At 35.7% G+C, this 25,920-nt stretch overlaps 6 protein-coding genes across 11 annotated transcripts; 1 reads left to right on the top strand and 5 right to left on the bottom strand.

Annotated features, from left to right (window-relative positions):
• Positions 1 to 502: 502 nt before the first annotated feature.
• On the bottom strand, positions 503 to 2,277 carry LOC148930336 (Ribosomal protein L36). The gene is made up of 3 exons (XM_089067659.1): positions 2,131 to 2,277; positions 1,000 to 1,152; positions 503 to 911 (listed from the first exon to the last, which is right to left on the bottom strand). The coding sequence occupies exons 2-3, from the start codon at positions 1,149 to 1,151 to the stop codon at positions 776 to 778; spliced, it is 288 nt and encodes a 95-aa protein (XP_088923785.1). The 5' UTR covers position 1,152; positions 2,131 to 2,277; the 3' UTR covers positions 503 to 775.
• A 673-nt stretch (positions 2,278 to 2,950) lies between these two features.
• On the bottom strand, positions 2,951 to 7,472 carry LACS8 (AMP-dependent synthetase and ligase family protein). Of its 2 annotated transcripts, none has more exons than XM_048115664.2 (12): positions 7,327 to 7,472; positions 6,221 to 6,809; positions 6,043 to 6,123; positions 5,528 to 5,800; positions 4,913 to 5,044; positions 4,655 to 4,828; positions 4,327 to 4,556; positions 4,096 to 4,213; positions 3,869 to 4,000; positions 3,646 to 3,780; positions 3,347 to 3,553; positions 2,951 to 3,272 (listed from the first exon to the last, which is right to left on the bottom strand). In XM_048115664.2, exons 2-12 carry the CDS (start codon positions 6,728 to 6,730, stop codon positions 3,108 to 3,110), a joined length of 2,157 nt encoding a protein of 718 aa, XP_047971621.1. In that variant the 5' UTR covers positions 6,731 to 6,809; positions 7,327 to 7,472; the 3' UTR covers positions 2,951 to 3,107. The 2 variants fall into 2 exon arrangements, with proteins under 2 accessions (XP_047971621.1, XP_047971620.2); XM_048115663.2 differs by having other exon boundaries at positions 6,221 to 6,760; positions 7,327 to 7,466.
• Positions 7,473 to 7,909: 437 nt separating this feature from the next.
• Positions 7,910 to 11,120, bottom strand: LOC125212079 (cytoplasmic dynein 2 light intermediate chain). Of its 2 annotated transcripts, none has more exons than XM_048112119.2 (5): positions 10,987 to 11,120; positions 10,717 to 10,805; positions 9,364 to 9,739; positions 8,781 to 8,969; positions 7,910 to 8,319 (listed from the first exon to the last, which is right to left on the bottom strand). In XM_048112119.2, the coding sequence occupies exons 3-5, from the start codon at positions 9,607 to 9,609 to the stop codon at positions 8,236 to 8,238; spliced, it is 519 nt and encodes a 172-aa protein (XP_047968076.1). In that variant the 5' UTR covers positions 9,610 to 9,739; positions 10,717 to 10,805; positions 10,987 to 11,120; the 3' UTR covers positions 7,910 to 8,235. The 2 variants fall into 2 exon arrangements, with proteins under 2 accessions (XP_047968076.1, XP_047968077.1); XM_048112120.2 differs by having other exon boundaries at positions 9,364 to 9,733.
• Positions 11,121 to 14,894: 3,774 nt separating this feature from the next.
• On the bottom strand, positions 14,895 to 17,883 carry LOC125212992 (putative glycosyltransferase At3g07620). 2 transcript variants are annotated; one of them, XM_048113315.2, is made up of 4 exons: positions 17,496 to 17,883; positions 17,156 to 17,391; positions 16,105 to 16,456; positions 14,895 to 15,743 (listed from the first exon to the last, which is right to left on the bottom strand). In XM_048113315.2, the coding sequence occupies exons 1-4, from the start codon at positions 17,751 to 17,753 to the stop codon at positions 15,078 to 15,080; spliced, it is 1,512 nt and encodes a 503-aa protein (XP_047969272.1). In that variant the 5' UTR covers positions 17,754 to 17,883; the 3' UTR covers positions 14,895 to 15,077. The 2 variants fall into 2 exon arrangements, with proteins under 2 accessions (XP_047969272.1, XP_047969273.1); XM_048113316.2 differs by having other exon boundaries at positions 17,490 to 17,616.
• A 3,112-nt stretch (positions 17,884 to 20,995) lies between these two features.
• Positions 20,996 to 23,671, top strand: LOC125214598 (putative membrane protein At3g27390). 2 transcript variants are annotated; one of them, XM_048115689.2, is made up of 9 exons: positions 20,996 to 21,220; positions 21,353 to 21,422; positions 21,496 to 21,688; positions 21,853 to 21,989; positions 22,066 to 22,354; positions 22,430 to 22,536; positions 22,615 to 22,973; positions 23,059 to 23,299; positions 23,374 to 23,671. In XM_048115689.2, the coding sequence occupies exons 1-9, from the start codon at positions 21,127 to 21,129 to the stop codon at positions 23,567 to 23,569; spliced, it is 1,686 nt and encodes a 561-aa protein (XP_047971646.1). In that variant the 5' UTR covers positions 20,996 to 21,126; the 3' UTR covers positions 23,570 to 23,671. The 2 variants fall into 2 exon arrangements, with proteins under 2 accessions (XP_047971646.1, XP_047971645.1); XM_048115688.2 differs by having other exon boundaries at positions 21,314 to 21,422.
• On the bottom strand, positions 23,559 to 25,271 carry LOC125214599 (protein transport protein SFT2-like). 2 transcript variants are annotated; one of them, XM_089069203.1, is made up of 4 exons: positions 24,952 to 25,271; positions 24,234 to 24,501; positions 24,051 to 24,155; positions 23,559 to 23,973 (listed from the first exon to the last, which is right to left on the bottom strand). In XM_089069203.1, exons 1-4 carry the CDS (start codon positions 25,041 to 25,043, stop codon positions 23,863 to 23,865), a joined length of 576 nt encoding a protein of 191 aa, XP_088925329.1. In that variant the 5' UTR covers positions 25,044 to 25,271; the 3' UTR covers positions 23,559 to 23,862. The 2 variants fall into 2 exon arrangements, with proteins under 2 accessions (XP_088925329.1, XP_047971647.1); XM_048115690.2 differs by having other exon boundaries at positions 24,956 to 25,269.
• Positions 25,272 to 25,920: the final 649 nt, after the last annotated feature.

The raw sequence follows: 25,920 nt of genomic DNA, 5'->3' as shown, positions 1-25,920 counted from the left end.
CTCTCACAATCTTATAAACATGAGCAATTTTAATAAGTGATAGTAATCCTTACCGGTCTAAGACTTCCCAAAAAGAAATATGTCTCACTTATGTTGGGACGAGGGAGTATCAAACTCCCTGTTCTCGTGGATCATTCTTCCCTCATTCATATGATCATATCCTAGAGCTTGAAGACGCTCAATGTCTTCTGATAGGGACTTAACTTTTTACTATATTCCCGAATTAATTTAAGCTGATAATCTCCATATTATTATTTAGCTTTTTATAGTTTTAAGGATTTATTTTACTTTCCTAGATGTCTTTTTATATCGCCACATAGTATAAATATATATATTTTATTAGAATTAAAATAATTCCCGCATATTTGTAACAAACATTCGTATATTGATGCATGGTCTCTTCTTTCACTGAAATATCTTGTTTGTTGGATGATTCGAAATTGACACAAATAAGTACTTTTCTGAGGAGAAGCAGGCGAGTTCGTGTCGATCCACAAGTTGGTTCGTGGTAAGTTGGCTTTGAAGCTCTTATTATTTCAGAAGAAGATGGAGTCGGGATATGATATATTTAACTGTTGCAGAAATGAGACCCAACACTACGAAAGTTTGGAGAATGGGGATGTCAAGTTGGGGGGTTGGTTCACTGTGATACTTAACAAACCACAGAATCTAAGAAACCTATTTAAAAACTCAAGAACTATTAATTCTTGTTATTTAGAGCCAATAAAGCCTACAAGACTGAATAATGTGTTGAGAACTTAGACCAGCATACATTTTACTTGTTGCCGCTCTGATTGAAGAGTTGCGAAACGAGACCAACTCTCCACCACGGTGTTACTGTCATCTGCTCGTTCTTGTTAGCTATAAGGGCAGGGAGACCATTTTGAGCTGATGTCTCTTTCAGACTTGTCCTGGAAAACACATGAGAGAGGTGTCAGACACGATATATCTATTTCAAGACTGCCAATGTTATTGAAGTACTGAATGTGAGATACATACTCCGGCACATGTGGACCTTCATAAGCAAAGGTTGATACACCTTGTCGCTGCTTGTGCTTGGGATTAGCTGTGCACAGGACATACACACGCCCACGTCGCTTCACAGTCCGACAAAACTCACACAACTTCTTCACTGATGAACGGACCTTCATTCTAGGATGGGCCAACGGTGATACCATCAGAACACATCATATAAACATCCGACAATGCAACAGCATGTGCGGTAAATTAATGATTTGTAAAGATACAATTCAAAGTCAAAGAATATCACAGACTCGTCCACTAATCGCACAAAAAGAAGTAAAACAAGCAGTGCTGCAGATTTGATAATCTAGCAGCTCAAACTTCGACCGGTGATGTAACATCTGATGAGAAATTAAAAGGAATTGAAAACTTGAGTGGCTGCAGATGAAGTAAAGCAATTACGAAAACATCATATACAACAAAATAAGATGCCACAGCAACCACAATCAAATTTGAGCAGAGGCACCATTTCATCCATCTTATTAAAGATGAATTTAAGATCAAACAAGATCATAGGGATAGGGGCTCATCTACTAACTGAAGGAACAAAGAAAAGCGATTTGATGAATGAATGACTACTTTGAACCTATTAAATCGGTAAAAAAGTGTGCCAGATTGGTAAATCAAACAGAAACACATAGCTCGATTGATATGCAGCAATTGGAAACTCAATGAGTCAACCGCAATAATACACCCTAACTTGAGCAGATAATTGTGCGAATATTAACTCAGAGAAACATAGAAATGAAAATTTCTCTGATACGCAGTTACGGAATTACCGATTTAAGATCTAATCGCGATATTACAATTGATACGCAAAGAGTTTCAACCGGATTCGCCACAATGAATAACTATATACATACACGCATACATGCTCATTAAGCTGAAAAAATCCAGAAAATCCTAACAATATATGAATAATATGAGGAGAAGTTTATGCCAAATCCTTATATGTTGAGAGATTCGCTCGTCTAAAAACAGACTGAAAGAAATTGTATATCTCATCACACTGTATACGAAGGAGAAAAGAGAGAGCTCAAACTTGCAAAAGGAACTTATCTCGCAAGAATTTAAACCAAATGGAGAGCGATAATGAGCTACGCTTACCTTCAGTAGCAGGCAGAGGATTGGAATTTTCGGGGCGTAGCTCGATCTTCGTTTTCCAGATTTGGGATTAGGGTTTTCAAATGGAAGAAGAATTTGAGAATATTTATTTAATTATATTTATCTTTTCATTATTGACAATAAGAATAAATTTTTTGATGTGCTTAGGTATACTTTTTAAAAAGACAAATATTAAGGGCGTTTGTTTCTTTTTTTTCTTTTCATTTGATACATTTTCAAAATTATTATATATTCTTGCGTTATATACGTTACTAACTAAATTATTTTGTCCATAATATGGAAACCAATCCCAACTCCTTTTTATTTGTATTCTTTTATTCGTTTTAGTTATTAAGCAATAAGACCTTAAGGAATGTTGGTTTGAAAGACTGTATTCTAAGATTAAATTAATTATAGAGTGTTTGGTTTATGATTATAATTAGTCATAGCTAAAATAATCTCACAACTCAATCTTATGATTATATCTTGGTATTATTTTATCTAGGAAACCGAACATTACTTAATAGTTGAAATTGTGTAGGGAATTGTTTTATCTAGGAAACCTAATACTACTACTTAATACTAGTTGAAATTGTGAAGTGAAAATTAGGACTCATAAATAAGGAGTAAATAAAAGAGACCGAGGAAAATACAAGTATTAAAAATAAACTAATTTGAAAAGGTAAAAAGTGAATCGAGATACAAGTCAAGTTATATCACCACAGTAAATACTACTTTCAATTATCCAACGATGGAATTAAGTGGAACGAGATTGAAAAAGTAATTGAAGATACAAGCAAAATGGTGATTTAGTGAACAAAAATTCAGGAAACTGTGGATGTTTTTATTATTAATAAACAAGTAGGTAACCATCAACATATAGTTAGAAAACTGTTTGTTGCAAGTGTGAAAAGAAAAAAACCACCACAAACAGAAAAACAAGTTGCTATTACAATTAACTTGGAACACATTCCATTTCTTCATTTATACAAATTCTCAAGATCATCCTTAAACTTGGCCTTCACTTGCTCCCTCTTCAATTTGAGTGCTTGAGTAACCAGGCCTGATTCTGGAGTCCATGGCTCTGGCAACAACTTTATCTTTGCCGGGACCTCGAACTTGTCCAGTTTCTCTTGTTTTGCAGCCTGTAATATCCCCACGAGCATATAAACTAAACGACTCAAAACTTTAAGAAATGGGTACAAGGGAACAAACAAACCTTGGCTAGTGATTGTTGAACCTCTTTCATAGCTTCCGGCATCTCACACAGCTCAGCGAAATCTGAATACTTGAATCCGGATTTATCAGCCCATCCCTCAAGAACATGGCGTGCAGGTATCACTAGGGCGACACAGAAGTTGTGGAACGGATCTGCGTACACCATGATATTCTCTACGAAATTGCTTGATGAGAGTGCAGCCTCAACCTGCAAGAGTATCAGTTTCCATGTAACATCAATTTGCAGAAAGGCAAACAAAGGGTTTGCCGCATCTATGTGGTTTGAATCACATTCAGAACCTTTCCGAGTGAGATGTACTCCCCGTGTTGAAGCTTCACAATGTCTTTCCTTCTGTCGATGATCTCAAGGCATCCATCGGGGTGGAACCTCCCGATATCACCCGTATAGAACCAGCGCATGCCTTTCTCATCAACCTGTATCAGCAAATGGAAAAAGACGAAACCATGAATTAGAAGAAATATAGGTAGCAGCTTTGTGTAGTTACCAAGAACAGGTTTTCACCTTGTATACTTCTGCAGTTTTCGCTTCACTGTTGAAATAACCAGCACTCACGCTTGCTCCACCGACAACAATCTCTCCTCGAGGCATAGGCTTATCTGATGTCCTGTAACCGCCTTCGTCCCAAGACACAAGCTGCAAAGAATGAAAACGAAATTTAAGGCATGCTAGCAGGTTGGATGGAGTAAGGCATGCAGCAGAGGATATTTTTTTAGTAAGAGGAAATATACCTTGATGTAACAACAAGGAAGAGGAGGGCCAACACGGCCAACAGAAATATCATCCGCCTCAGAAAAAGCGGCTCCGGCACATGTTTCTGTCAGACCATACCCTTGACCAATGGGGGCTCTACACACAGAAGCAAGAGAAACATATAAGTTAGTCAAACAGCAACCAGTAAAAAAAAGCTTATGGTTAGCAATTTTATATTCTCCTTACTATTAAACTTGCATTCAAATTACCCTATGCAAATGTTGATAAATCTTTGTGTATCTCCAGATAAAGGAGCTCCACCGCAAAGCATAAAGCGGATCTGTCCTCCAAGGATAGACCTTATCTTGTTAAAGAGAATTATATCCCACAACTTAGCTTCCAGTCCCCATGCCCCAAACCAGCTTCCTTCAATAGCCGCCAATCGGCGTCTGCAAGCAATGTCAAAAAGTTTCTTTGCAACACCTCCTTTTTCCTCAACCTAAGACATAAAAAAAGACGAAGTATCAGAAACTCTATTATTTGCTGCTCCACAAGGTAATGGTTTCAGTCGTATGAAAAACTGCACTACTAAAAGACCTTCTTCAGAACTCCATCCCTGACACGATCAAGTATAGCTGGAACTGCCGCCATCAAAGTAGGCTTTAATGCAGAAGCATCTCCCATAGTTCCTTTTTTAATTTTGTTGGATGTGTCTGTCAACGTTAGTGCTGACCCATAGCCAATTGCAACACCCGCAGTTATCATGACAGTCTGTGAAAAATACCATCTTAGAACTTGCTTGAATATTCATTTTCTGCCATTATAATGACATCAATAAACATGTTAGGATGTTACCTCAGCAGCTAATTCAAAAACATGAGCAAGGGGCAAGTATGCTAAGTAGAAATCCCTGCTTCCAATTGATGGGACCACTGTCATAACTGCTGCAGCAGTAGCGACAATATTGCCATGTGTCATCATAACACCCTACAATAAGCAAATGAGAAACCATGTTACTGTAGGATAACATTAAGTTTACAACGAAGATTACTGACACATAATAAATTAAATTCCAAAGTGATAATAATAATGTACAAAGGAGAATTCATTGGTTGACCAAAAACACTGTCGTGCATTATAAGCTTATTTTCTCTAATTCTCCTTCATTATTGGTAAGCTTCCAACTTAACATTCTCTGTACTCGACAACAGTTGCAATCTGGACATTGTTTCTTTAACATGGTAATCGGATTGTTCTCATGTGGGCAAATCCATGTAGCTAATACATGTCCATTTTCTTCATTTTATTCATCATATATTTGAGTTGGAATAGAACATGTTACACACACCTATATCTAAAAATAACAAGATCTGATGATTTAGTACTTGACCTAAATAGCTACATTCAAGCAGTAAAACCAAATGTAATTCTCAACACATGTTCAGTGACAGAGAAGCATATAAATCAAACCTTTGGGAGGCCTGTACTGCCACTTGTATACATAATGACAGCAATATCTTTCTTGATAGGTAAATTAGGATTAACACGGCTGTCTCTTCCAAGTTTTTCAACCTCAGAAAATGAGGAAACCTTATAGTTACTCATCTCATTGATGATGCTGGTATCACTGGAAGACTCTTCATCATCAAAATAAATTATGTTTCTAATGCTTGTCAAGCTCGAACGCACTGCAATCAACTTCTTCAATTGCTTAGAGTCACAAATCACAGTTGACACTTGAGTCTGTGAAATACCAGTAAACATGAGTAAGTTCTTACTAGTATAGTAGTATTAGGAGTTGCTTCAGGAGGAATTGATCTAGTACTCCAACAGAAGAATATTAAATTTAAAAAACAAAGCAAAAAAGAAGAATCTGCAAGTGATTAAAGGGAAAGAAGAGAGAGAGCACGCTAATCCTCAAAAAACAAAGAAATAAATAAATCTGGAGCAGAACAGTTTTTATGTGAGGAATGAATGACAGTCACCTCATTTAATGAGTGAATCAGGGCTTCCTCTCCTAAAGAAGCATATATGGTGACGACAGTGACGTTCTGCCTAAAGCATCCCTGTGCCCAAGAGAAAGTGGAATAGTATAATTCATAAGGACAAACTAAATAAGAATAACAAAAAGAGGTTTAAAAATTCACAAAAATAAATTCTTACATGAAATGCGATGAGCCACTCTGCTCGTGTGTCAGAAAAAATAGCAGCACGGGAGTCAACGTCGTGTCCTAATTTAATCATACCAGAAGCAAAGTTGCACACACGATCAAATACCTGCTGATACGTTTCCCACTGGTACTCACCCAAGTGAAGCTTCTCGAATTTTCTGCCATCACTTGAAGTAACAGTGTCTTTAGCAATTATTTTTCTACTCCCGAGAAGCTTCTGCTGTGAATACTTCCTGCATGCCTGCTCAAACAATGCTGCCATAGTTGTGGCCCCTTCCCAAGGAACTTCAACTAATTTGACCGATCTAACATTGCGCATTGCGTAACCAGCCTCACCACCAACTTCAACTGGAACTGCTCTCTGCTTCAACTTTCTCCTACCCCCAATAACCACAGAAAGGAGGATAGGTATAACTATGGCAACCATGGCAGCACAAGCAATTCCATATGTTCCATTATCTTTGATAAGCGACATAAGACTCCAATTTCCAAGATTCCCCATTTTGATTGTTATAAGTTACTTGCTCCCTTCCTACTTGATCCACGTAATAAACACGCAATCAGCTTTCAAATAGCAGATCCTGTGTGTAGAAAACATCAATATGATACACAGATCAAAGTAAAGAAACCGGAGACCTAACTTGGATTGTAAAGCTCAAACACATAGCATAGAAGTACCAACAGTTGTAGAATAGCAGAAGCAACAAAAACTTACATACAATCATCACTGACAAGCAACTCACACACACACACATCGGCCATAATACACAAAACCAACTCACCGACAATCTGCATACACACACAAAATAAAGACGAGGTCCACTTCTAAACAGAGTCAATCATAAAAACATCTGATGCATAGGGAATCAGCTAAACCTAGATAACTATTTCCATTGACACAAAAGTAAAAATGCTAATGCTAAACAAAATTAACCAGCTAAGAGAGCACCGCACAGAATCAAACCTAATCAATTCATAAATCAATACGAACAAAAAAACAAAACAAATAAATAGTAAAATCAAAGAAAATATTAGCAATTCGCAGGGGCCACAAAAACATGCATCAAAGCGATGATCATACGAAGTTGTTAACCTAACCTTATTGAGGATTGGAGCTCTACTCGATCGCGCAAATCTGGGAAACTTGAGATATGCTTTTCTCTTGTTCAATGTGTATTGTTTAGAATCAAACATAATCTCAACTGCAAATACACTTTATTCTATGCTTTGGATAATTACATTTTGGCCCCAAATTAAAAAAAAATGGACCCCGACAACACTGTAGATACGTATTACACGTGTCTATTAGTAAAGATGTACATGAATATTGTTCGTACTATTATATTAATGTTTATAATCTTGATGATGGTTGCATTAAATTTGGTTTATTTCAAAGTCATTAATTGCTGTGGACCGTATCAAATAGATGGAGTGATCAATCATATTAAGGCTACTTACTAGAATGGTTCTTGCCTTCGAAAAGAAAAAGTCAAAAGTTTCTTATTAACTCTTTTAAATGTACCAACACAAGGACGAATCAGGTTCCAAATTGCTTGAGTGAATAAACTTGGATCTCAAACATTCTAGTGATTTTATAAGAGACAACCATAGTCCTTTTCTGAGACAATGTAAATAAATATACTACTATATGGCAGTAGTAAAGATGGGAAGAGTAGTGATGTGATGATGGGATCCCATCCTTGAAAAAGGAAGGCACACAATTCCATACGCAACCGATTGGAATGTTGAATAGTTACCAATATCATTAATTGGTCATAAATAATAAGTCTACAAAATACCAATAAAATTCACACTTTGATACTGTGCAGTAATGCTAATTGCTGGAGCATCTCAGTGCATTATCATGCAAAGACTGCCAATGTCCAAGGAAATGAGCCTAGTCAAGAATTGCTACCAACAAATCTGGCCTTCGGAGAGTGAGGCCATCAGCTTCTCAGCAGTTTGCGAATTTATGTGAGACAAGCATACTTACTGCACACCACACACCTAAACTGATCCACGTTTAGCAGTTTCCTCAGCGCGTGTGAGTGCATTTGTGAACACATCTAAACTCCAGTCCTTAACATCTTCCTGCAAAATTGCAATCGCACCATCATCAAGAAGCATACGATAAGAGTAGCTAAGGTATTTTATTTTCTTGGAGTATGCATTCAGAACCATATCAGGAGATGCTTTATACAAGATAGACTCATGTCCCAAGCCAGATCATGTGTATCAATTACGGAAATCAAGGACTAACATCAAATTGATCTTTCATCGACACATTAAGTAAATAGAGATAACAATAGCAACTAAATGATTCAACATTTTGTGGGAATAGATTATCTAAGTGGTGCCGCAGCCTTAGCTACAAAAGGTCTTAAAATATCAATGGTGATGCCCATGTCCCACTGTTGCCAAGTTAGGTGCAGAACTAAGAGAAGCAGGTTCTTTTTCCTGGAAGTTACTTGTGTGAAGTTTAAAACCATGAGTTTTTCAGTTGACTAAGGATATACATGACAAAATGATAACGATAACAGGCTTAAATTTACCTTGCGAAGAGGTTCTCCCGTCCGTATTTTTGCATTTGGACGAGCTACTGTAGATTCAAATGGAGTCCTTGGCCGAACTTCTCGCATTTTTTCCCACTCCTCTCGAGTGAGCATCCTGACAGTTCCCTGACCCTCGGGGGCATCTTTTATCTTTTTCTCAAGTCGTTCCTGGGCATTTGCCTCATCTAGCTGGAAACAAACAATTTAATTACTCAACTTATTCAAGAGTCTATTAGGCACATATCAACAGAAAGTTAAAAAGAAAATAAAACTATGTAAAGCAGTAAATATCAGATCAAAGAAAAAACTTTAGAAACTTCGAAATTCCATTTTCCATTATTTTGGAAGCAATCGATATCGAAATGACAACTAACTGAATAAAAACAGCACACAAAGATGTAAGAGCTAGTACAATTCAACCGAATTAAAGCTTTAACACAATTATTCTCTTAATAAATAAGACCTGAACCTTTTAAAAATTGATGAGTTAAGAAAAGTCCGATTTATATTCAGAAGTACCGCAATAAACTAGCTTTCAGTGATTATTATCTATCAATTTGTGGAAAACAAACTTAAACAATACCATCATCAGGATCTTCGCAAATAGGGCCGTACCCACAGCAGTGAGTACCAGTGGCATGGTTGCAGTATCAAGCCAGGCTCTTGATTCAGGAACATCCACATATAAGTCGTCTTTATTGGGATGTCTTCTCTTTCTCTTTTTCTCTAGTTCAGCAACTTTCCTCTTCAAGGTATCACTTGGACCTCCATTAGCCAGGTTATGCAACTTCCTGGACATCTGATTTAATGTTTGACGAACTCCATGCATTTTTCCTCGGAAAATCTTACTTGCCACTTAATCACAATTCTAGGAGAGCATTTGAAAGACGTAGATCACTGAACCTCCTCTACCATATAGTTGGAGAATCGAAGCAATAAAGAAGTCGACTCTGCTGAAACTATCACATCAAAGTAAGTTCCATAAGTGCGAATGATAAATGCAGAATGATGGTGTTGAGAGAAAGACATCAGCAGCACATCAACAAGTACAAAGGAGCATAATCCAAGAACTCCAACAGTGAAAAAGAAGTGGAAGACTACTAAGTAGAAGTTCCAATCTTCACAAGCTCTGATTCTGAATATAGAATATGGATTGACATTGCCACGCCTAGTTAAGTAAAATAAAAGAGATGGAGAGGTTTTTTTAATATGTGAAATTATAATTCAGCCTCATATACCCAATGCACACACAGTCTATCCTATGGATGAAGGTAGACTCCCAGAGCGAGCAAATGACTCTTCCGAGCTAACTTAACAGTATGATTAGCATGAGAGCATCGCACAGCTCATCTTGGTGAGTAGTAACTGATTACACAGTTATAGATCCAACATTCAACTATCACTATAGCACAATTTCTTCTGCTCGACAACATTTCTGCCATGCCATCACAGATAAGCTCATTCTCAATCATTAAAGATAAAATTAAGATACAATAAGATTAAAAAAAGGACTCATCTATCAATTAATTCGAATCTAGTAAATCAGAAACAGAGAAATTGTGTTGAGCTGATGATCTTGCAGCTCAAACGTACTCTCGTGCATCAATTCAGGCCTTAAAAGCTTGCAAATAATTAATCACATCACAAACAGAACCATTCCTATAACCGGTAACAAAATTATCCATCAACAATTAAGCATATTCACGACTAATTCAAAAAAATATTCAGCTGCATTCATAATAGTCAATAACTACAGAAGTTTACCATGCATAGAGAGCAATAAATTTGCTAATTGTAAAAAAAAAAAAAAAAAACAGACCAATTGGTTTCTCATCATACAATGGCAGAGAGAGCTAGTCCGAACTGGAAATCACTCTTATACTCATCGGTCGTTCGAGTTTAAACCAAATAGAGAGCAATAACGAGAATCTCTTACCTTCGATAGGAGACAGAGGATCGAGGGCTTGTGGCGCAGCTCAATTTCAGTTTTCCAGAACTGCGATTAGCAACCAAATTGGCACAAATCTGAAACAGGAAACTTGATTCAAACATATGTTTCTCCAATCCAACCCATTTTTCCAGTTAAAAACAGCCCCAACGCATCTCAAATGCCCCATTTGTGCGTTTTTTGAACAGTAGCTACTGCATAATTTGTGAAAAATTGCAAAACACCCCTTGTTATTTATGTATTTATTGGGGACCATACCTGTGGCCTGATGGAGAGGAAATGGCGGAAACAAGAAGCGTAGATAGATTATAGATAGACGACGGGGTTCTCTTCATATGAAGAAGACGATGGAGGCTTGATAGTCGTGGCCCTCAATTAGGATTTGTTTAAATATATTTGAATTTTAGATTTATATTTAAGTATCTATTTAAGGTTGGGGGAGTGTTATATTGATAACTCAATGCTTAATGGCTAAATACAATTCAATAATAGCCATTAAATATTTAAATTAAAGGTTTAGATCATTAACCATAAAATATCAATACGATCAACAAAACTCGTCAATAAGGCTATAGGATTAATTCCAATAAAAATCAATAGGGGTATTAATGTCAAGTTAGTTATAACTAACTTTTAAAAGAAATCCCAAAACTTTAAATTCATATAACATATATCAAATTAAAGATAATTTTATAAGGATTCCAACGATATACTACATGCATATGTTCACGTCAAAATTTGAAAAAAAAATCTAGAATTTTCGTATTTTTCGTACACAGGCTAATGTCAATACAGCTAAGATAATATGTCAATATAAAGCATATATAATGTCAATCCTAAATTTGTGTTGACATTCTCAAAACATTGTGTTGATATTTTCGAAACACTATATTGACATTTTCATCCAAAACTCTAATTTGACGTTTTTTTTAAAAAAATTTCGATTTAATTAATAAAAGCGAAAATTACACATGGCAAATTGTAGACCACACGTTTTTTAAAATCATGTGACCTTAAATTAGTTGTAGTTAGCAATTAAATGATGAGTTAGCAATTGATCACTCCCCTTTAAGGTTAAGTATTTGTGGTATTTAGTTTAAGTTTAATTATTCTTTCATCTATTATTATTTTCCATTTTATTTTTTATAAATTATTAGATTAATTAGTTATTTTCTATAATTTTTCATAAATTATTTAATACTATAAGAAAATAAATTAAACAATATGATATTTAGTTTATAATAAATTATTGATAAACTATTATGGTATTAATGTGTAATTTGTAGGTAAGATTGAAAAGTAAAAAGAAGTAGGTGAATGTGAAATACTTTTTTAGATTTGGATTTGGTAATGGTTGGAATGATATCACTGTATAATATGACAGAACTAGAAATGAGTATGAATTTAGTTTAAATGGTTGAAGATGATCTTAAGGCTTACCTACAACTAATCTACGGTTTGATAGACTATTTAATAAATGTAACATCAAATAATAATTTTAATTTAATATTTACTTTAAACTTAAATCCAAAAATTTTTATTTTTTTTATTTATGTATTATTCTTTAATCCATGTAGTACTTTTTATTGTTTAAAGTTTACATTAACCCACCACACTTTATCAAAATTTATACAAAATCCATCTAATTTTTTTTTTCTTGACATAACTTGCCACTTGGTATGAGAATTATGAGCATATATGTAACAAGCACATGTGTCTCGTATGAAAAATAATTTCAATTTATATCGTATTCGAATATTGTGAGAAGACTCAGTAATTGTATTTAGTTCTTACATGCACATCACAAAACCGTTATTAACGTTAAACCTACCAAACCAAATGAATCATAGAATATTACTTCCTCCGCCGTCCTAGCTTAGATTACTCATTTTAAGACTCATTTTTTTCACATGTATTTTGGGAAAATGACAGTACTACATCTGTCTATAAAAATAGACAAGTTTTACCGTTTTGAGTTATCCATTAAAATTAGACTAATTCTAAAAATGAATCAATCTAAATGTGAATCTCACATTCCATTAACACTACTTCACCACATTTTCTCTCCTTCTCTCTTACTTTACGAACTGCAATTTAAAACTCATGCCGTTTACAACTTTTTCTATTATATTTTTGGACGGAGGTAGTAATAAATAGTTAATTAAAGTAGAGAGAAAGTAAAGTCAGCGAGAAAATAATATAGGGGTTAGTCTCTTTTATACTCCCTCCGTCCCAAGATAGACCATAAACTTTTCGGCACGGGATTTAAGGAATTAAGGTTTTGTTAGTAAAGTGGAAAGTGAATAAAGTAAGAAAGTTAAAAATAGAGAGAAAAAGTAAGAGAGAGAGTACCAAAAAAGGAAATGAGTCACTTATCTTGGAACGTCCCAAAAAGGAATATGAGTCACTTATCTTAGGACGGAGGGAGTATTATTCTGTCTCTTACTTTAATTTCTCTCCCCTTTAACTATTTATTGTCGTTTTTACAAAACAAGTGCAAAAAAGAAAGAGGTCATCTAAACTGGGACAAAGAGAGGACTCCATCCGTCCGTGAAATGTTGTCCAGTTTTATCATTTTGGTTCGTCCGTGAAAAGTTGTCTACTTTGATTTTTTATAATTTTTGGTATATGAAAGCTACTTTACACTAACTCTTTATACTCACATTCTATTATAAAACTGAGTAAGTATATAAATGTGAGACTCTTATTCCACTAATTTTTTCAACTCACTTTTCTTCAGCGACGGAACCACACAAGGCCAAACCCCCACGCCAAAGAGGGGCTTGGCCGGCACTAGACCCCGATCCTCCCTTATACGGCCATCCTCCAACCGGTATCTGCCCCTGCACTCCAATCGTCCAGTTTCAGCGAATATCGCTCAGCACCGATCGGTGTCTCTGAAATTGAATTAAAGGTGAAGACAAAGACCTGGGCTTTTTAATTTAGGGCCATTTATTTTATTTTTGGGTTGCTTTCTATTTTGGCCGTTAGGGAAGTAGTACTAAATTAACTAATGATGCTTCAACATAATAAGCCCAAATTAAAAATCACGATTCACGCACATGCTGGAGATTTGCATAATTATGGTAAGAATTCTAATGGGTATTAGGGTATGTAAATGTTGATTATTTGATAAAATTTACACTTAGTTCTATGTTAATAAAGTCATTTTATTATTTTGGAAAGTTTCAGGTTAATTGAATCATTTTCATTTTTAGCAAAAAATAATTATTTTTTAACTATATTTTCTCTTTATCTCTTTTATTTTATTCACTATCCATTTAACACACTATTCTTAAACTTCGTGCAAAAAAGGAACACCCCAATTAATAAGAAACGGACATAGTACAAAATATAACAGATCAAATAAAATAATCTAATTTGCAGCACGTGATTGTGCGTCTCATGTTTATAAATTTTGTTTGCCTCGATGCCTCTTAATTTAATTGGTACTTGGATTTGGATGACTTGATAGTTTGGTAAAATCAGAATTAGTATAAATTATCCGGATGACTTCTCACGTCTCTTTCATATCAACTTAAAACTTATAGTAAATGATACAGTTGTTGATAAAGTTGAGTTCACGTCTCTTTCATATCAACTTAAAACTTATAGTAAGTGATACAGTCGTTGATAAAGTTGAGTTCTTCAACATTGAAGGTTTAGGAAATCTAGCAAAGATTTTGATTTCTACCACAAGAGATTAAGTTTTCCTCTTGTGAGTTGACATAGATTCTCCCAGATGTAACAACTTCTATTGAGAGAGTATTTTTTTTAATGAAACTTATTAGGACATATTTACGAATTTGAATGGAAGATGAATGGATGAATGGTATCTTTGTTGTATACATTGAGAGAGAAATTTTCAAAAAAAATTAGAAACGAGACAATTCTTCTGCGATTTTAAGACATGACGACTCATCGAAAACAGTTATCATCTAGTGTGTGGTAAAAGTTGTACCTACATTATATGTAAAATTAAATACATACAATATTTTTTTAAAAAAATCGACCCAGACTTGATTAATTTCTTGGTTCCGCCACTGCTTTTATACATATTTATTAAAACTTGCGCCGAGTCAAACTTGGACAATATTTCATGGACGGAGAAAGTATTATTGTTCTCCCGAAGCAAAAGGACAACGCAATATAAAAAGCTTTTGAGATTGGAAATCGGTCGAGCCAACGACTCCTCATATTTCTCACTAATTAATGTCCTTCATAACTTACATATCTTTTGCTAAATAAGAAGTAACAAAACCTACTTGTAACAATACCTGCATTATACATCTAATCATGGTAAAAAACCAATAAATAAATTGTGCATGCAAGATATCACTAATCACTTATCACACATTGATTCTAAGATTCAACCTTCTCAACCATAGTGAGTGAAGCATCATATTGAACACATCATATCTCCTAGGTGGATCATTCACCACAAAATGGCGTTGCACCTCCCTCACCCTCCGCCGCAGCACCACATACCCGTCATCTCCGACCGCCGCCAAGATCCTTTTCAACTCCGGCAACTCGGCCACCGTCACTCGGATCGAAAACTTGTCCCAATCAAGCACATCACTAAACGGCAATACATAATTTTCGGACACCAAAACCGGCACACACTCGGCGTATATAGCCTCCACGATCCTAGGGCTCGCCACCTCGAACCCGCTAGGGCAAATGCAATACTTGCTCCTCCCCATCATCTCTTTGTAAGAGAACTTGGACTCTTTAGGTACCTCTTCCCACACTATGATGTCCTTGTCTTTGTCCTTCCAATGCTCAAAGATGGATTTCCTAATCTTTCCGTGCAATCGGCCAGCGAAGAACGCTAGAACTGTTCTGTTCGGAGATCCAGGCATCGTTAGCCCGGAGATGTCTCCCAATGGGAGATTGATCTCCGGGAACGATACGTCTTTCCTTGGATTGAAGAACTCTGAGGTATTCGCATTGCATAAGGCTCGTATCGATGTGAAATACAAGTGGTGCATGTACCACGTTGCCCGTGGGCCCTGCATTGTTTGTGAAAATGAAAATTTTCATATGCATATTTTGTCATTCTAACTATATAATATAAATACAAGGGATAATAGCCATTTGAATCAGGAAGTTTCAAATTTTCTCATTTGTCCCATCCAGACACAAATTGATGTTGATGTTTAAAAACGACAACATTTCAATAAAATAAGAGAAAAAAGAAATAAAGGAATATAAAAGAGAAAAAAAATATTTATTTTAACGATATTTAGATCGATGATTTAAAAAAAATTAAAAACTCTTGATTTAATTTTTTAAAATTCATGGAACAGACCAGAATTTAACCAAAATTTGTAATTTAAATTTTATTAACTTTAAATAAAATACATTACGTACCCAATCATGACAGGAGAGCATGAAATGATCAGCACCGAGGCTCCGATTCCAATAGGGATACTTAGAGGAAAGTGTTGCTATGTAGTCTCCTATGACTCGTCCGAGCACGGCCTTGTCGCGCTCGGCTGGGTCGAACAAGTGTTGGAGGATCATGACGACGCTAAACGGGAGGAAATAGAGGTGGGCTTGATTAGGATCATGAGTCTTGAATTGACTATTGTTGGACTCAATTAATCCAACAAATATGCCCTCTGTGGAGTATATATTCTTAGTGGGCCCATAGTGGAACAAAGGGGGTTCGCCTTCTTCGTATACATAAATCTTCATCATCTTCTCCATTAACATGTAACTCCTGCTTGCAAAATAAATAAAATTAAAGAATTACAATATGTATTAAAGTTTTGCCGTTTGGGCCGAAAACACTGAAATTGTGGACAATGGACCTATGTCTATTCTAATCATATGAATCTTCGCATAAAAATTGGGAATTATGAGAATAATATACTATCAATTGAGAGTTCATAGTAAAGGTTAATGAAAACGTCAAACAATGTCCACAAATTTCGCTACGTTAAATTAAATAATTGTTTTAAATACTTGCCCCATAATTTGGGGAACCTTATTGCTGTTACTAATATATATTCTCGATAAACAAGAAATATTAAATATTAAATATTATACTATGTTCGAAGACACTTTGTAGACCCGCCTTGCAATTGTCATCGAATTAATGCTAGACACAATTAATTAATAGTAAAAACTAGAAACAGACAATTAATGGTTGGAATTGACATTTTATATTAACAAGAAAGTTTAATAATCGGCTCGGATAGCTAGCGCATATATAGTCTAACAAAACACTAAAATATTAGATATAGTTCATATATCTACAAAATAAATTAAAAATACACCGAGTTGCATCTAATATTATACCCATATAATATAGTATCGAGCACTCATGAATAAAAGGTTATGCGAATTTTTGTACAAATATTTATGTCATCAAAATAAATTATGAAAACATATTCTTAAAAATAGTATTAATATTTACCTTTGGAAAACATAAGAGTTCCTATAGATTTGTCCACGTGGAATATAATCTGCGTCTTGTGCTAGCGGAGGCGAATCGCGACTCTTAAAAATCGCATCTTTGATTAACGCTCTGGCGGTAGCAAGATCCGCTTCGATTTTGACCATATTTTGGTCTCTCTCGATGCCTCTTCTAATCATAGTTTCTTCATCCAACTCCTTGGCCAATTTCTCAACCGCCTTCTGCATTTTCGGATTCTGTTTCACACAAATAAAAAAATAATTTGCAACAAATCAAGAATATTATGAGGTTTTGACCAAAATCATCAAACCAAGAAAAGTAATACTAGTACTACTTATACAGTGAAGATAGGGTAGAGGGCCATGTTTGGATTCTTCTTCGTCGTTGTCGTTGTCGTTGGTGGCGGAGGGGCGGAGGAGAGGGAGGAGAAGGAAGAAGGGTTCCATGCCCATGGAAGAGATGGGAGAGAGAAGAGAGAGGTGGATGTGTTAGTGAAGAGAGCCAAGAAAGCGATTGCTAGAGATGTAAATGCAAGAATTTGAATGCATTGAGATTTTGCGACTCTACACAAACCTTCAACAACAACACCACCTCTCATTGGCTGTGTGTGTGTGTGAAAGAGAGATAGTACTTTCTTCTTTGTTAGAAGAGAAACCCTAGATGGTCGGATATTAATAGGATCCTACCAATTATAGATTTGGTTTCTCTTTGGTTATGCTAGATCTTACTGATTAAATATGCATTTTCTAAATAGGAGTATATTATATGGTTTCTATGCACGTACATTTACGTGTATTAAATAATTTAAATACATATTTTTTAATGTTACACAGTACTACGATGGAGTATCCACTAAGACAGCAAATTAAACGGGAATAGATAATAAAATGGGAAATTGGTCTCTAAAACCATGAACTTTGCCAAAAATTTGGTATTTCCCATGAACTTTGAAATTGGTATATAATATTATGAACTTTACATTTTGTTTGGTATTTCCCACGGCATGTTTATTACTATATTTGACTAACTTACGAGGCTTTTTAATCATACTTGACACAATTAAATCTACATGGTTTTCAACGTGACTTTTTATCCTATTTATGAACTTAAAAAAGTGGTTTAAAATATTATAAAACATATCACGGTTGCTTACGTTAAATAAGATTTTGACTAAAATATCATATTTGGGTGAGTTTGGGAAATACCAAACAAAATGTAAAGTTCATGATATTATATACCAATTTCAAAGTTTATGGGAAATACCAAATTTTTGACAAAGTTCATGGTTTTAGAGACCAATTTCCCTAATAAAATATGGAGTACTATACATAATTATTTGTAAACTTTAAAGGGAGTCTAAAAAATCATAAACTTTTGAAAGTACCTAATTTGATCTTACATGGCTAGCCGTAAAATCTATATACTGCTTCCTCTGTTCCATGTTAATACTAGAGAATAAAGTTAGAGAGATGATAATTTATGAGAGAGTGAGTGTATTGCTTTTTGAGAAATACAGAGATGACGACTATATTATGTTGGAACATCCCAAAAAGAAATACGACTACATTACCATGGGACGAGTATTTTTTAGTCGAAATTGTACACGACACCGTCAGAGTTGAAGAATGACTCGCCATGAGAAATTGACGTTGATCTTAAAGTTAATTTGTGATTTTTAAGACTACTTTAAAAATTCGTACTAAATATTAGAATTTGGTCCAAAGTTTATAATTTTTAAAACTAATATTCATAATTTATTTATATATAATTTCAACGTTATTTTTGTTGTTATAAGTATTACTCCTGATTTTCGTATTATCTAATTTGACTAATTTTTCGTATTAATGGGCTTTACTTGTGATACAGATTGATTGGGTTTTAGTTGTGATATATAGATTGATGGAAATAATTGAACGTGTGGGGATAGACATTTTTTTTAAAATGCAATTTATAAATTATTTATGCAATTCAAATTCCTGATTTTCTTTTGTACGATTGTTTGTGGATATTTTATTGAGTTAGATGTATATTAGGAAAGAAAAGCATTCTGTCAATTAAGCATCTCGACTAATTAAAGTGGAAATTTGTACCATAGGACCAATCATCGAGCTTCGATTTCTTGAAACTTGGATTCATTGTCTGATAAAAACTAGTTAAATCGGTTCAAACAATTGTGAAAATTTTGTCGGTTTATATATAAAAGTCAAACTAAAAGAAAGAGTTTAGACATTGCATTAATGAGAGATGTTAGGCTATCAATTATCGGAAGGTCCGCTAATTAATGTCCCAAACTACTAATTAATTACGTGATGTAGCCCACCAACGCCATCGATCTTCAAAATTACTATAGATACAAAATTTAAGGTTAATAGTATTGTTTGTTCTATGCAGCATTACTAATTACACGCATTAAAATTTCAATTTATTTGTAATTTTATGGATTTTAGATTTCATTGATTAAATAAAAACATATGAATTTTATTAATTTAATAAGTTTCATATTTGAATTAAAACTAACATAATTTAGAAAAAAACTATAATAGCATTATGAAGTGCTTTTGCAATTTTTCATTGTTCTCATGGTTCAGCCATTATTCTGTTGCCCGCCCATTTTTTATAATGACGAACCTTCTCCCTAAGTATTTATGTGACATCCGTAATCCAAAATATGCATTATTTTACATATTGGCATATTTAATCTTTATTGGCATAGATATTTTAAATAGGTATCTATGGAGATAATATTAAATTACTCATCAATATAATTAAATTTATAATAATATATATCGTATCATTACGTATTAAAATTAGTATTAGTATTTTTTATTAGTTAGCAAAATCAAAATAAAAAATAATAAAATAAAATATGCTTGACTATAGTTTATAGTGATAGTGTGCACTAACAATATCTTTATTCCTAAATGCCATGAAACATTAAATTATTTAAATATGTGCAATTTTACTTTACTAAATTTAAATTTATCTATTGTGATTTTATCACTCCACGTAGAAAAATCATAGTGATAGAGCTAGGGAGAGAAACAAAAACAAGAGAGGTGAGCTGCAATAGAAATCAGAGTCTGAAACAAAATGGATGAGTTACATGGGTTGTAGAATAGGAAAAGAATCGAAGGTTCGAGTAGATTATTTGTCGTAATCAGATGTGTATAAAACTATAAACCATACTACTTTTAATTTACATGTTTTGTATGCTTTTTATTACATGTTTAAATTATATGATTTGAACCTGATATGATTATATGTTATCCGATGCCGTTCATGGAATACATCAAAGAGATTTAAATCATATAAATACATAAGTTAAGAAGGATGAGGTGTGACAATTTACATATTCGAAAAGCTTATTGTGCCTCTTTCCGATAGATAGACATCAACTCTTTTACAATATTCACCTCTCCTTTGTCACTTATTGATCGTAGCTCCAAGTTATTATAGAGGGTGCAAAAATTTTGGATTTCTAGGTTTATCCCATTGAAATTGGCATGGAGCAATTGACATATACCCCGTGGCCAATAATAATTAAGTGACAAAATGCCCGTATAAAAAATATAGTAAATTATTTTAAATAATTAAGTGACAAAATGGCCCTATCAAAAATTTATTTTCAAAATAAAATTTTCAGGTTATTTTCTTTGTTGCAAAAAAAGAAAACGGCAGTGGTTCCCGCCAAATGACGCGTCACCACCTGCTCACCTGCTTTCGCGGGAATCCCACTTCTAGCCAGTACACGTGTCGCGATCCCATCTCCCCACTGCGCCACTCAGCGGTTTTCTTTCTCGAAAGTTTACTACTTTCAAAATCTCTGCTTTAGGAAAAGTTGGGTAGTCATCTCACAGCTGGTTTTTGCTTTGATGGAAACTCAACTACCATAAAAATCAAATCTTTTTATTTCTCTTAGTTAATTTCTTGAAATTACGTTGGTTTTGGGGAGAGAGAGGTGAATTCTGTCAATGGAGGTGCCAATTGGGTTTGTGGCCAAGTGTTGGAGCTTCATCTCCTTCCTGCCCTTCTTCTTCTCTCTCTTCATTCTTGGCTTTCTCAAAGGTATGACCTCTTCCCCAATTTCATCTTCTACATAATGATGAAATTAGGGTTTCAATTGTTTAATTGCCCCAATTTATGTTTGAATTGGAGCAGGGTTGATTATATGCCCAATTGCTGTAACCATCATTGCAGTTGGAAACTCTGCAGTTGTAATAGGTCTTTGGCTTGCACATTTTCTCTGGACATACTACTGTGTTGCAAAGTAAGCTTGTTATTATTTGATACAATTTTGTTCTGCAATGGATAATGGTGGATTTAATTTCTTTCATAAACAGAAGCAAAAGAGTTGGATGGGTTTTGAAGAGTCTAGTGTTGGTCTCATTGCCTCTCCCCTTGATCCTATGGCCTATCATGGCCATTGTTGGCAGCATTATTGGTGGGGTCGGGTATGGATTTTTCGCCCCGTTGATTGCAACATTCGAGGCTGTTGGAGCCAATGTCACCGATAAAGCCTACCACTGCTTCATTGTGAGTCTCTCTGATTTCTTGAAGTTTCACATATGAAGCTTTATTTATGTTTATTCTGTAGTGTTTCCATTGTCAACAAGTATGCAAATAGTTGTTGAGAATTGTGTTTGATGGGAACCAAATTTCAGATAAGGGAACATTTACATTACGTTAATTTTATTCAGGATGGCTGTTTTTCAACAATTGAGAGTAGTTGTACAGTTGTTAGGGATTTTACAGATTTCTGCTTCCACTCTTACTTCTCCTACATGGATGAACTGAGCAAAGATGTGAACGAGGACGAGAAACCTATAGACATAGAGTGAGTTTCTCATTCAGTGTTGTCAAACCGTACGGGTTTATGCAGTAGAAATGTTGCTTATATAGATGGTTTACAGGTTATGGAGGGTTCCTGGGTGTTTGTTAGTTTCGACTATTGCCGTTCTGGTAGATGTTCCTCTTATCACTGCGGTAGCTCTTTGGAAGAGTCCATATATGTTGTTTAGGGGATGGAAGAGGCTATTAGAGGATCTCGTTGGCAGGGAAGGACCTTTTCTTGAAACTGTGTGCGTACCGTTTGCCGGTCTAGCAATCCTTCTGTGGCCGTTGGCTGTCTTAGGCGCCTTCATAGCTGCTTTGTTCTCAAGTTTTTTCCTCGGTCTTTATGCTGGAGTCGTCGTCCACCAGGTATTTTAAACTTTGACATGTGTTTATTCCCTCTATATTACTTATTGTGGCCTAATGGTATCATTTTCTATCCAGGAAGAGTCGCTTCAGATGGGTCTTGCTTACATTGTGGCAGTGATTTCGCTGTTTGATGAATACGCGAATGACTTACTTTCTTTGTCGGAGGGTTCATGCTTTCCCAGGTATATATCGTAGTGTTTTGAGGAACGACTTCCAACACGAGCTGTGATTTTGACTAGTTAGACGTTTTTGACAGCCAGGCCTCAGTACCGTCGAAGGATGAAGCCTTCAACCGGACTGGAGAAAGGGAGGTCCCTCGACAGCCAAGACGAGAGAGAAGGATCCCGCTCACGGTCTTCTAAGCTGGTTTCGGAAGGATCTAGAACGCTCAAACAAGCTATTCAACGGTACACACCAGTGCAAGTATGGGATTGGCTCTTTAAGTCGTGTGAGGTGAACGGGAAACTTCTCCTCGGAGAAGGGCTAATAAGCGTTAAAGATATTCAAGACTGTATGGTGAAAGGGGACTGTAAGAAGCTCGGCATCGAGCTGCCTTCTTGGTGCATCTTACAGTGTCTACTCACCTCAGCAAAGTCAGAATCCTCTGGTTTGATCATATGTGAGTGCTCATTTTTCGATCTGGCTTTTGATGAGATGTCATTTACAGTATTATACATAGTTGAAATTTGGTGATGTTTATGCAGCAGAGGAAATGGAATTAACGAGATTCAACTTGCCAAGAGACAAAGTGTTCGAGTGGTTTATCGGGCCGCTCTTCACCATGAAGGAGCAGATAAAGGGTTTGCAGTTGCAGGAGGACGAGGAGAGCTGCCTGAGAAAGCTCGTTTTAGCCTGCAACAACGATAGGCCGGAAGACTGGGACAACACCGGATTCCCGTCTACAGACAAAGTGAGAAGAGCACAACTGCAGGCTGTGATTAGGAGGTGAGTTGAACACATATTCAAGTGTTGGGAGTGTGATTGCACAACTTGATTAAGAGCATGGTGCATTGTAACAGGCTGCAAGGAATCGTCGGTTCCATGTCGCGACTGCCCACTTTCAGACGGCGCTTCAGGAATCTAGTGAAGGTGTTATACGTGGAGGCGATTCAGACGGGCATTCCGGCCAAGCACCCCAACGGCTCGTCAAGAATACGTTTGTTTATTCGAGGCGGGAAAAGAGACAAGAATGGAGCCCAAGATGACATGGTGTGACCAATTCTATTTCCATTTCCACTAGTATAGTTTTGTATGTAACAGATTTCAATAAATCTACTACCTGGTTAACTGCTAAGCAAAAAAACACTTGCCATTCAACTATTCGAGCATACCTGAAAAGTAGCTAAAGCTTTCTAAGCATCAAATTTACATGGTAGCATAACAGCAAGCGTCTCAGTCGAGCGAGGGTGCTTCAATTCAGCAAGCTCTCGTGCATATTGAGGATGAAGGTGTCGCCACTGCAAAATTGAAACCTCAAAGCCGCTGATGGCATTCTGAGGTTAGGGGAATCATCTTCCGAAGCATCGGAGAACGGAGGAGGTGAGTGCTGAGGAAAGAAATCTCATTCCGGCTGAACCTCCGGGGAAGTATGAAACAACATAGTACAAGAGAGCCAGCACCTACAACACAAAATACTACTCAAATCACTATCATCTTCTTCAACCATGATTCAAACATAAAATTGATGATGCAGTACCTGTAACACCGAGAAGAAAACGGAGAGGATGTAGCTGTGGAGCACCATGGATACATAAATCGTACCAACCATGCTACCAAGAAATCCTAGTGTGAAAGGCAGTCTCTGTGGAAACAACACAAGCAAATCAGTTTAATCATCTAAACAAAGGAACCACAGTGCCAAAAGCAGTTCCAAAAATACCTCTTTTGACAACATGTGACTAAGCTGATTCTTTGGGCCTCTTAGGGCGAAGAAGGAACCAACAATGAAGGCGCACCCGATGGTGAAGCAGATTGCAAATTTCTGGGGCTTCAGCACCATCACAGGAAGGAATATGGTGAAAGCAATGAAGATGAAGAAGAATCCAGCTGCGAGAAAGAACCCGAAATAGACAAGAGACTTCCCCGAAGGCACGCTGCTAGTAGCCGAGTTGAAGCTCCCAGGTAACTCCCTCACTCCTTTTGTAACCCTGTTCAAGATAGGGAAGTTTAAGGGTGCAGATAACATGCTCACAAAAATCACTTGCCTAGATATAAATATCACAGCTACGAGATAAATGAGTTGCTAATGCCCTATACCTTGCACTTAAACTCTAGGATTTAAAGCCTTATAAAGTTAAACTAAAGCAACCCTAAACCATGGAACTCTAAATCTGAAACTGCCCTAAAATGTGAATTATAGGATTCAAAACTGCAAAAGTAGAAATTTGGGATCAAAATATTAACATTGTAATCAATTTGATGAAAGGCATCAAATTCTACGAAATTATGGTTTAGCAGAACATCAATTTTCAGGTTTGGATCGAACGCGGCATCAAATTTAACCATTAGGCAAGGAGACATCGAATTCCTAAAAATGGCTGAGCACACATGATCAAAATCGAAGAGCAGGAAGATTTTGTAGGTTTGGGGATTCATACTTACACGTTGAAAGTGGAAGTGACTCTGTCTCGCACAGCGGCCTCGAGATCGAATTGGGAATCGGCGGCGGCGGGCTCGGAAGCGGAGGCATAGGCGTTCCAATCAGCGAGTAGCGACGACGACGTTTTGTCAAGATCGCTGCTTGGGCCGCCAGCAAACCACGACTGCGCTGTTTTCTGCATCTCGGTTTTACAATTTTCACGGCGAGCAATTGGGCGGAATCCGGCGCCGTGAGTGAAAATGGATCTTACCAATTTTTATCACTCTCTCCGTCCAATACCATGTTACTTGGGCCATAATTAGAGATTAAAAACAATATATACTTTTTAATGATTATTTATCCACAAAAAGTAAATTGCAAACTCAACAAATAAATTATCAGATACTCCCTCCATGTTCTAATAATTATATATATTTTTAAAATAAAATGAATTATTAGAATGTGAAACCTATTAAATTATTTATAATAAAAAATAAAAATGAGTAATTAATGAAGGACAGACAGAAATAACAAGAGTAAACAATTATAGAACAAAGAGAGTACATGTGTTTTTCATATGGAAAGAGATGGATGTTTCATTAAGCAATAATGAAATTGAGTTTTTTTTATTTATTGAATAGTAAAATTTTCAATAATTATACAACTCTTATCCTATGATACTTTTTAATCCAAATAATCAAATTTAGTAGTATCCTTTTAAATTTTTCATGGACAAGCCATTTCAATCATCAAATTCTAGTTTAGGTACACGAGTTTAATAGGAGTAGTTTGCATTTCACTTGTATTATAATCCCTACATCGAATTGTTCTTAAACGTAAAATATTGACATACTAAATCTAGGGGGATATGGTAAAAATCAAAAGAAGATTGCATTTACAAATTTTGTATTCAAAATAAATAAATTATATGTTATTGACAGAATTTATGAGTGTGCAGGTTGGGTCCCACTCTCCACCTCGGACCCAT

This window comes from Salvia hispanica, chromosome 3, assembly GCF_029641045.1.
Source record: "Salvia hispanica isolate PSC_SH4W2 chromosome 3, Shi_PSC_v1, whole genome shotgun sequence".
In the NCBI taxonomy this organism is placed as follows: domain Eukaryota; kingdom Viridiplantae; phylum Streptophyta; class Magnoliopsida; order Lamiales; family Lamiaceae; genus Salvia; species Salvia hispanica.
Note: the sequence above shows the minus strand (reverse complement) of the source record. Positions and strands in the feature narration are given on the sequence as shown.

Bases quoted from the DNA above. Each gene is read 5' to 3' on its own strand.
- LOC125214598 (XM_048115688.2), top strand. From the start codon at position 21,127: ATGGAGGTGCCAATTGGGTTTGTGGCCAAGTGTTGGAGCTTCATCTCC. The intron at 22,537-22,614 runs GTATATATCGTA...TTTGACAGCCAG, and splicing joins GAGGGTTCATGCTTTCCCAG to GCCTCAGTACCGTCGAAGGA. The intron at 23,300-23,373 runs GTGAGTTGAACA...GCATTGTAACAG, and splicing joins CTGCAGGCTGTGATTAGGAG to GCTGCAAGGAATCGTCGGTT.
- LOC125214599 (XM_048115690.2), bottom strand. From the start codon at position 25,134: ATGCAGAAAACAGCGCAGTCGTGGTTTGCTGGCGGCCCAAGCAGCGAT. The intron at 24,502-24,955 runs GTAAGTATGAAT...TATCTTGAACAG, and splicing joins GTCACTTCCACTTTCAACGT to GGTTACAAAAGGAGTGAGGG. The intron at 23,974-24,050 runs GTACTGCATCAT...TTTGTGTTGTAG, and splicing joins TTTTCTTCTCGGTGTTACAG to GTGCTGGCTCTCTTGTACTA.
- LOC125212079 (XM_048112119.2), bottom strand. From the start codon at position 9,609: ATGCATGGAGTTCGTCAAACATTAAATCAGATGTCCAGGAAGTTGCAT. The intron at 8,970-9,363 runs GTATTGTTTAAG...GTTTGTTTCCAG, and splicing joins TTGCGAAGATCCTGATGATG to CTAGATGAGGCAAATGCCCA. The intron at 8,320-8,780 runs GTAAATTTAAGC...GCAATTTTGCAG, and splicing joins CGGGAGAACCTCTTCGCAAG to GAAGATGTTAAGGACTGGAG.
- LOC125212992 (XM_048113315.2), bottom strand. From the start codon at position 17,753: ATGAGAGGTGGTGTTGTTGTTGAAGGTTTGTGTAGAGTCGCAAAATCT. The intron at 17,392-17,495 runs GTATAAGTAGTA...TGTGTGAAACAG, and splicing joins CCCTCTACCCTATCTTCACT to AATCCGAAAATGCAGAAGGC. The intron at 16,457-17,155 runs GTAAATATTAAT...TTTTGCAAGCAG, and splicing joins AACTCTTATGTTTTCCAAAG to GAGTTACATGTTAATGGAGA.
- LOC148930336 (XM_089067659.1), bottom strand. From the start codon at position 1,151: ATGAAGGTCCGTTCATCAGTGAAGAAGTTGTGTGAGTTTTGTCGGACT. The intron at 912-999 runs GTATGTATCTCA...TGTGTTTTCCAG, and splicing joins GAAGGTCCACATGTGCCGGA to GACAAGTCTGAAAGAGACAT.
- LACS8 (XM_048115664.2), bottom strand. From the start codon at position 6,730: ATGGGGAATCTTGGAAATTGGAGTCTTATGTCGCTTATCAAAGATAAT. The intron at 5,801-6,042 runs GTGACTGTCATT...GGTATTTCACAG, and splicing joins TGATTCACTCATTAAATGAG to ACTCAAGTGTCAACTGTGAT. The intron at 3,554-3,645 runs GTTCTGAATGTG...ATACTCTTGCAG, and splicing joins AGTACATCTCACTCGGAAAG to GTTGAGGCTGCACTCTCATC.